The 9,368-nt window shown below is 44.7% G+C and overlaps 1 protein-coding gene across 1 annotated transcript; it reads left to right on the top strand.

Moving 5' to 3' along the window:
- The first annotated feature begins 251 nt into the window (after positions 1-251).
- On the top strand, positions 252-7,619 carry NKX2-6 (NK2 homeobox 6). The gene is made up of 2 exons (XM_074939990.1): positions 252-752; positions 4,794-7,619. The coding sequence occupies exons 1-2, from the start codon at positions 461-463 to the stop codon at positions 5,384-5,386; spliced, it is 885 nt and encodes a 294-aa protein (XP_074796091.1). The 5' UTR covers positions 252-460; the 3' UTR covers positions 5,387-7,619.
- Positions 7,620-9,368: the final 1,749 nt, after the last annotated feature.

Below are 9,368 nucleotides of genomic sequence, written 5' to 3'. Positions count from 1 at the left end.
CTGTTCCCACTCCCACGATCAACTATTCACCCAAAGGAAGAGTTCAGAAAAGGAAAGGCTGGCCTCATCCCTGCTCAGCTCTGTCACGATGTCCCGTTCCCCCCCCCCCCCATATCGATGTATATTTGTTGATCTCTGGGTGATACCCTACTCTGCAGTAGCAGTCAAGAGGTAAATAAGAGGCAGGGGGTCGTCACGTGGCTCCGGGGGAACCAATGGGCTTTTAGAAGGAAGCCCTCCCATTCACAATTCCAAGGTAACCCTAAGCCCGTGGGAGCACGTCAGAAGCAGCCCAGCGAGCCAAAGAACTAGCACAGGGCCCTGGCACACACAACCCTCCAGTCCGGGGAGCCCTGATTTTGCTCCTCAGGGGATTCGTTTCCCCTCCCCCATCTCAGGGCCCCCAGAATTGGGGCTCCAACATTTCTTCCTCTCCATTTCCCCCACGAGTCTGAGCAGGATGCTGCCCTGTCCTATCACTTCCACCCCTTTCTCGGTCAAAGACATCTTAAAGCTGGAGCAGCAGAGCGCTCAGAGCGGCGACCCTCAGGGATTCCTCCCCCAGGATCTGCAAGAGCCTCCGGCCCTGCAGCCAGCCCCTGCTTGTCTGCGCAAGAAACAAGAGGCTGCCTACAACTCTGGGGACCTTCCCTTCCCGGTGGAAGTCGATCAGCGCGGAAATTGCAGGAGGCGTGAGGAGGAGTATGAGCTCCTGAGAAGCTCCTGTGAAGAAGACGACGACATGGACCTAAGTAAGTTAAAGGGGGGGGAGGGGCGGGAGGGAGAAATACCACCAGCTAATAAACTTGGGGACGAATCCAAAACCAATGGAAGTCAATGGGAATCTTTCCCTTGGCTTCAGCGGCTTTGGATCAATGATGAAGTTCATGGAGGATAGGTCCATCCATGGCTATTAGCCAAGATGGTCAGGGAGGCAGCCCCATGCTCTAGGTGTCCCCAAACCTCTGACTGCCAGAAGCTGGGAGTGGATCACTGGATAATTCACCTGCTCTGTTCATTCCCTCTGAAGCCTCTGGCGCTGGCCACTGTCAAAAGGCAGGATATGAGGCTAGATGGACCATTGGTCTGACCCAATATGGCCATTCTTATGTTCTTAATCCCATAAAGAGATGCACAGATTTGGTATTGAACTTCATAGCAAATTACCTCTCCAAAATATTCCCCCAGTGAAATGAGGCCATCTATAGGCTTTTAGTTTTGGTGAATACACAAAATCTGGGGTAAGGGGATTGCATAGGTTCCCTATCATCAAGCCATATATTAGTGCACCGCAAGAAATCAGCATTAAAAATCGTGAAGGAAACGTTGACAGAAAAAATCTGGGCTACAAGATCGTGTTTAGACCCGTTGCAATGAAATAATTTGTTTGCTTTAAGATACCACGTGATTTCATTTGCGATTATATAGAATGGCAGGATAAAACTTTTGAGTAGCCAGAGAGGTTGCAATCTGGAATTTGTAATATACAAATTTGATATCTTTGTGAGACATATATAACGCGATATACATGTTGATAGAAGAAACCTACGCAAATTTAATTGTTCAAACTCTTCCGTGTAGCTATCATCGACAAAACTGGATTCTAGTCTCTTCAGATTCACCTACCTATAGTTTTAAAAGTTCTTACAGTAAAACAATGCCAGGAACAAAGCCACCAGTATGTACACAGTAAAAGTATTTTCACAACCGGTGTTAAGTGTGAAGTAATATACGTCACACACAATATAGGAAAGCATTTGGATACATACAAATAGAAAAGCAAATCGGGTACTTCGCAGCCGCAGAGAATACAGTTACAAAAATTACTACCGTGAAAGATGTAAAAAAATTGTTGCTTTTTTGACCCCCCCCCCCAATTGCGTTTCAAATTAGATCCCGTTTGACTGCACGAGCAAAGCTGGTATTTAAATTTTGTAACCCCCTATATATTATTTAAAACAAATAATGGTCAACTGTCAACATTTATCTTTTCCTCCACCTGATGTTTTGTGAAGGTGGCTTTTTCTTTGTCGACATTGTCCTTTAAAAGTTTCAAAAATAAAACCAGCCACAAAGTTACAAGTCCATAAAATTAAGTCCTCGGCACAGGGAATTTTGTAAGATGGCAAAAGTCACCACTGACCTGTCCAGCTGGGGGGTGGCCTGTATTTTGATTTGAAATAAATTACTGCTTACGGAAATAAATATAATACAGCTTTGCATTTAATAGTTCAAGCTTCCAACTCATAGTTAGCTCTGTTAAGCATCTAAGGAAAATATTGTTATAAGCTGAAAATAATTTAAAATATGAAGTCGTTTTATAAGATTTCACTATATACATAAAGAAAAAGAGCTGTCTCTGCGTGTATATATATTCAAACACTTTATAATATATTGTATACATCCATTAACACTATTTTAAGATATAAAATATAAAGCGTTTGAATGGGTGTACACACAATATGTACGTACACACACACACACACACTCTACATTCTTTTAAAAACAGAAAACATTCCAACATACCCAGTGACATGGGAAATGACTGGATGGTCATTTAACATGTGCACGATTGTAACTAAAGACAATCATTCAAAATATTACAGCCCACTACGTGGGTGATTTCAATGCCACGACGTGATTTTTTAAACGAACAATTAAAGCTACAATAACTCTCCTTCGTGCAGGATTGCACGAGCAGCATCCATCACACGAGAATAGTTGTAACCTGCTAAATATTGATTGGACGGGGTCGAAATTTTAGTCCAAACCGATCCCCTTTTTTTGGTTATTGACTCATTCTCAGCTGTTTGTTAACCGGCGCGTGTATTTGACACGCAGGTTTAGGAACCAGAGGCCAAACTGCCAGCATATTCCACACACACTGATCAGATTGGTTTTGTTTTGCATAACTCAGTCCAAAACTTCCTACTTCACAGCGCACATAAATAGGAACGCGGGTCGTTTTCCTAACGCCTAAACGGCATTATTAATTTATTATTATTATTATATAAGCCAGAAAGTCAATAAGGCTCTTCTTGTGCTTTTTTAGTTTTATTTTTTATCACCTACACCGGTTTTCTTTCCAAGTGTAACGGGGCGGAGGAAGAAGCCGGAAGAGCGCAATAATTTAGTTCAAATAACATGGGAACCAAAGTCTGGACGAGCAAAGAGAGCAGAATACACCTCGGGGGCTTTACATTGCGCCCCGATTCCTTGCGAACGTGCTGGTGTCCGGCTTCATCCGCAGCCTCCGGACAGGACCCACCACCCCAGCACGGGACTGATTGGTGGGAACCATTAAGTAAACTGGCGGCTGATTCTGCCACATTGGCGCGTATCAATCATGTGGGTCCCTGTTCTAGCCAAGAGGTCTACTCCCTGGAGTAAGGATTACTCCTGCGAGCGGGAGCTTGCCAGATCGGACGTCTAGATTTGGAAATGACTCGGCAAGGAGGTGGGGTGGGTGTGTGGAAAGGAGCAGCGGGAATACTCCTTGGCTCCATTGTCCCGCTGTGAAGAAATCACACTGGAAGGTAACAGGTGCCGCACGCTGAGTAGGATTCTCCCGAAGTGGATCTAGCTATAAATTGGTTAGTCTCTAAGGTGCCACAAGTCCTCCTTTTCTTTTTGCAAATACAGACTAACACCGCTGCTACTCTGAAACCTAGCTATCTATGTCTTCACTCAAGGCTCTGATGCGCATTGTCTCCTGGAGCTGATCGCCTTCCCTCCTTCATTTGAAGATCGCTTCATGTTTCTTGCATCAAATTAAATAAAAACATAGCCTGACAGTCAATGTTCCCTCTAATTTCTGACAGGCCCTGTGCACAAAAAAATTCTTCTGTGTAAATTGTTGTGCGTGCGCAGGGTTCAGGATCTGTGTGCACACGCAGGACCATAGCTTAGAGGGAACAGTGCGTATAGTGTCTCCCCTCGACACACACACACACACACACACACACGATATTCTGGTAATAAAAGACAGCAAGGTATATACTGAGTTACGGTATTTGCTATGAACCGTTCACATGGGATATGTTCAGTGGATCAGGTCCTGTTTTACTTTCCTCACCCATCAATCTCAGTGAAACAGAAGTGAGTATTTATGACAGGTTTCAGAGTAGCAGCCCTCTTAGTCTGTATCCGCAAAAAGAAAAGGAGGACTTGTGGCACCTTAGAAACTAACCAATTTATTTGAGCATAAGCTTTCGTGAGCAACCGTTGCATCCGATGAAGTGAGCTGTAGCTCACGAAAGCTTATGCTCAAATAAATTGGTTAGTCTCTACGGTGCCACAAGTCCTCCTGTTCTTTTTGTGCGTATTTATGCAATTCAATTGGAGAGAGATTTGGTCCAGTGAAATATACATAAATGATATAGCGGTAATTAATGACAGCTCACCAGCCTTAACAGATCTGATGCAAAGTCTGCTAAGTCATTGGAAAGGCACCCACTGATTTAATGAGTTTTGAATCGGGCCTATTGATTATAACCCCTTTAGAGCAGACGGAGAGAAACGATCAGTGCTGGCAGATGAAAGACTTGAACTAATTTTGTGTTGTCAATGAAAAAAATAATCGAAATTTCATTTTTTGGCAGAAACACGGGGTGGTTCCCCCCCCCCCAAAGATGTTCGGGTTAATTCAGCCCGTTTTCCCAATGGCTTTAATAATCGTGAATCTAATTTCACAGGAGCCCGTGAGTCGTTCTTTGACCCAGGGCTGGGAAACGCTAAACACGTTTCTGGGGGCGTGGAGCTGAAAATGTCTCCCTGTGCTTTGGCTTTCGCAGGCAAATCGCTGGCCGCGGACTCTTTCGAGACCCCGGAGAAGAAAGACGACCCGTGCGAACGGCCCAAGCAAAGGCAGAGGCGGAAACCCAGGGTTTTGTTTTCTCAAGCGCAAGTTTTCGAGCTGGAGAGGCGGTTTAAACAGCAGAAGTACCTCTCGGCTCCGGAACGGGAGCATCTCGCCAGCCTGCTGAAACTCACCTCCACGCAGGTCAAGATCTGGTTCCAGAACAGGAGATACAAGTGCAAGAGACAAAGGCAAGATAAATCGCTGGAGTTCTCTGCCCACCCCCTGCCTCCCAGGAGGGTAGCGGTCCCTGTACTTGTCAGGGATGGCAAGCCCTGCCTTGGGGGCTCACAGGGTTACGCTGCCCCTTATAACGTCCCGGTCAGCCCTTACTCCTATAACGCCTACTACCGCGGTTACAGCAATAGCCCCTACAGCGCAAACTACAGCGGTAGTTACGCGGGGGGCCCCGCTAGTACCGCGCCCGCCGGTCACATCATGAACATGAGCTTTAGTGTCTCCAGCGCCGCTCAGAGCCAGCAGGGTCACTTGCAAGCCACGCTGCAAGCAGGGATCAGGGCTTGGTAAAGGGCTCCCTTGAGACCGACCACCTGGAAGATGCCGAACCTCTCTGCAGGGCAGGAGGGGGATCAGAAGCCCCGGACCAGGACAGTTCCTGCTCAGTCCCCTTCCACCTTCTTCCGCCCCCATGGCTGGGTGCTGGGCCTCCCCCTGGAGCCTGTGTCTTTTAAAAGCCTTTGTGCTAGAAGAAGGGGCTCTCTGGCGCTTTCATGCTCTGATCCCTGGGGACTAAGCTCCTGATCACTTTATTTATTTAACATGGGTGTTTTTAAAGACAGCCCTTCCTCTCTCTCACCTCCTGCCCCCAAAAAGTATTTGCTTCTCCAGAATGCAAGAAGAGCAGTGATCACCCGAGCCCAACCAACCAACCCTCCTGTCTTTCCTAAAGACAAATGTCGAAAGTACTTTGGCTGTGCACGTTTCTGCACATATATTTTCAGCGGACCATTTTATTTAATTCCTAAACCAAAAACTTTTATCCTCTGTGATAAAGTTCGGATATACCTATCTTCATTCCTGCCCAGCACACGTTTTTCATGTGTGTATTTTTTTTCAATTAAACAAAAAAAAAAAATGAAAAAACCCACCACCATTTTTTCAATTACATTGTTCACTCTTTAAAAAAAAAAACAACAAAAAAACTCTCCTGTCTCTTGCCCCGCTCAAAGAATGTGCAGTTACCAGGAAATCTGATTCAGCACAGCGATTGGAAATAAAGGCTCAAGGTATCAAAGAGAGAGAGAGAGAGAAAGGTCATAGTCTCATGGCCTGAGCACAGCTCTGTGAGCCAGGAATTCCAGAGTTCTGATCTCTGACACAGCCTCCTTTCCCTTCAACCCTGGGCAAATCCTTGAACCTCTCCGCTTCCCTTCCCCATACCTACAATAGGTTCATTTTATTTCACAGGAAAGCTGTGGGGGTTAATTAATTAGTTGCTGGGTCAGATCTTCAGCTGGTGTCCAACAGCTTAATTATATTGATTTCAAAGGAGCGATGGCGATTTACACAGCTAAGGCTCTGGCTCTCTCTATATATAAAGTGCTTTGCAGGTTACAAGAACTACATAAGTATTAAATCTGGAAGAGCCACACACGGTTTCCAAGCCTGAGGACGAGAGCTTTTCCAGAATCACTTCTGTGCTGGCATTTCCAGGGGCATTAGATATGTTGTAAATAGCTACACTGATCAGTTTGGTTGTTACTGTAGAAATCTTTTTCGATGACTAAATAAGGACATGGTTTTATTGAAATCTATTATATTATTAAAGAAACGCTGTGTAAAAGGATTAGTATTTCTCTACACCGGAATGGCAAGAGTTGGAACTACCGCCCAGGGGACGATGCTGCTCTCATAAAGGAAAAATTATTTTCAGACAGGAAGCTGTCACACTTCTAACTTTTTCTTTTTTGTGCAGAGCATGGTGAGAGTTCACAGGGGGCATAATTTTACCTGTTCATTTTTCTATCACAAAGGGCACGGTGGGTCAGTCTACACACAGGTGCCCTTAACGTCAAGGGGAATTCCCCAGTAGACAGAGAGCTATATATGGCCAATACAGTCTGTGTCCACTACAAATGAGGCCAATTCTGCTCACCTTACTCGTGTGAGTAGCCCCACTGAGATCTTACCCATAGCCAATGTTCATCCAACAACTCGGCCATTCAAAGATGCCTTCTAGCTTTCACATGCAGAATCAAAGAGATCATCTTTCTAACTGGAAAATTCAATTATCTGAAGCATGTGTGTGTTGAAAGACATGGTCCTAACAGAAAAGACGATTCCACAGTGTATTATCCCAGACATTACACCGAGCTATTACAGTGATGGGACCACATAACTACCTAGATATAGACAGTAGCTACCAAAAATAGCATATATCCCAAATATGTCAGGTAACAACATGCAACTCCTCTGCCAGGCCCTCTGGCACAGCATATTTGCTGTCACTGCGAGGTTAGGTTCCAAAGAAAGCATTTCATGTTGTGGCCTGACATAGCCTCGGGCACAAGACAGCACTTGAAAAGCAGGTGTGGGATATACCTTTCCCTCCACGTCACCAATATGTCATGAAAGAAACCCAGACCCTCTGACTCAGCCACAAGAGCTTAGGTGAGCTGTTTTATTCTTGCTGGGTTCCCTTACCCGGGATGGTGAGAAACGGGGGTATGGAGAACTCTACCCCCTCAGCTAAACTCTGGTTTCACTTACAACAGCAAAAAGAACAGGAGGACTTGGGGCACCTTAGAGACGAATGAATTTATTTGAGCATAAGCTTTCGTGAGCTACAGCTCACTTCATCGGATGCTTATGCTCAAATAAATTGGTTCGTCTCTAAGGTGCCACAAGTCCTCCCGTTCTTTTTGCGGATACAGACTAACACGGCTGCGGCTCTGAAACTTACAACAGTGTCGTGCTATAGACTCAAGTAAAGCTGGTGTCCGTGAGAGAACTGGGCCCATTTTATTTGCCCTAGAAATCTGAGATTTCAAAACATAATACTGAATTATTTTTATGTCAGTCTCAATCCCATGGAGATGATGTAATCCTGCTTTGAAACGAATCGGTGCCTATTTTCCTTAGAATATCATTAAATCTTGTAAATATCTTGTATGTATAGTGCCTAGGACAATAGAGATCCCAACCACACCTGGGACCCTAGGTGTTGCTGTAATACAGATAATTGATGGTAATGTTGTGCAGCAGCAGGGCCATGTCTGTCCAAATAGATTTTATCATGAAATCTCAATCATCCAAACCCTTTTGGAGCCTGCTTCTGCTGCACTGAAGAGTGGAAGGGGAGAGCCCACACCACAAAGGGGCTGTGAAATCCCACTACGCACTGGAAGCGTGCTGCGTTAGGGGAGCCATTGGAAGTAGTGTGGTGTTTGCGTGGGGGTCAGAGGGAGAGGCAGCTGGATGGTGTATGGCCAGTGAACACTGGACTATGTAACGCTCACACAAATCCCTCCCACCTGAGGGCAGACGGAGATCTAGAAGGCTGCAGCAGTTCAGGGACTTCCTATGTGTGTGTACAGTGCCTAGAGCAATGGGGATTTTGGGTGCGAAGGTAATAAATAAATAAATAAATAAATGGATTTCACAATGCTGTTCCCACCCACCCACGGCGAACTCCTGGTCATTTACTCAGGATTCACAAAGGCAGGAGAGAATGCCATCCTTCGTACCTGATCCAGTGCTTAATTTGTGCCAGGGTTGAGCCCTGGCACCTCTGGACCTGCCAGTTCATAGTCCCGGCACCCCTGGGCTTGTCAGTTATGAAAGTAACAAAAAACAAACAAACAAACAAACAAACATACATGCTTGAGCCCCAGCACCTCTCATTACAAATTAAGCACTGGCCTGGTTCTAAAGCCCAATGGGGTTTGGATCAGACTCTTAATTGAAAGGACACAATGTTTCCGTGTAGTGTTGAGTGAATATAATTAACTAGCAAGTATTTATTAGACAAACGTCCCTCCTTTTCCTGTTCACAGGCAGTCCACACTCAGTTTCCAACATCCCTGGCTATAATTGTTATTTGAAATTATTTGCTAGATGCTTTTTCTAAATAAATAATTTTAGACCTAGAGATCCTTCGTGAACAGATCATTGGAAGCATTCGGAACTTGAGCTCTGTCGATTAGTTTTCATTGGACACTAGGTCACTTGGTATTGTTCCTCTTCCCTAACTGGAATCAGATTACTTGGAATCAGATTTCCAGTGCACCCCTTTTGCGAGTTTAAAATTCACATCCCATGGACATTTTCTAATGCTCATTTACTATTTGCTGTTTCCAAAAATATTATTGCTAGTAAAATCTGTTACCCTAGGATAGTGGGATTATTGGATAGTGAATACAAAAAAAGATATGACCAAATACAATATATTTGATTTGAATGAATATTTCCAGAAAAATAATCTGGTAGGTTTCTAATGAAAAGCACACTATTTTAAGACAGAAACACACACTCAATTAAGGATTTTTGT

The sequence above is a fragment of the Natator depressus genome, chromosome 26 (genome assembly GCF_965152275.1).
Source record: "Natator depressus isolate rNatDep1 chromosome 26, rNatDep2.hap1, whole genome shotgun sequence".
Lineage (NCBI taxonomy): Eukaryota > Metazoa > Chordata > Testudines > Cheloniidae > Natator > Natator depressus.
This window is presented reverse-complemented; position numbering and strand designations above follow the sequence as displayed.

Coding starts and splice junctions, on each gene's coding strand:
- NKX2-6 (XM_074939990.1), top strand. CDS start 461: ATGCTGCCCTGTCCTATCACTTCCACCCCTTTCTCGGTCAAAGACATC. Junction 753..4,793: donor AGACGACGACATGGACCTAA/GTAAGTTAAAGG, acceptor TGGCTTTCGCAG/GCAAATCGCTGGCCGCGGAC.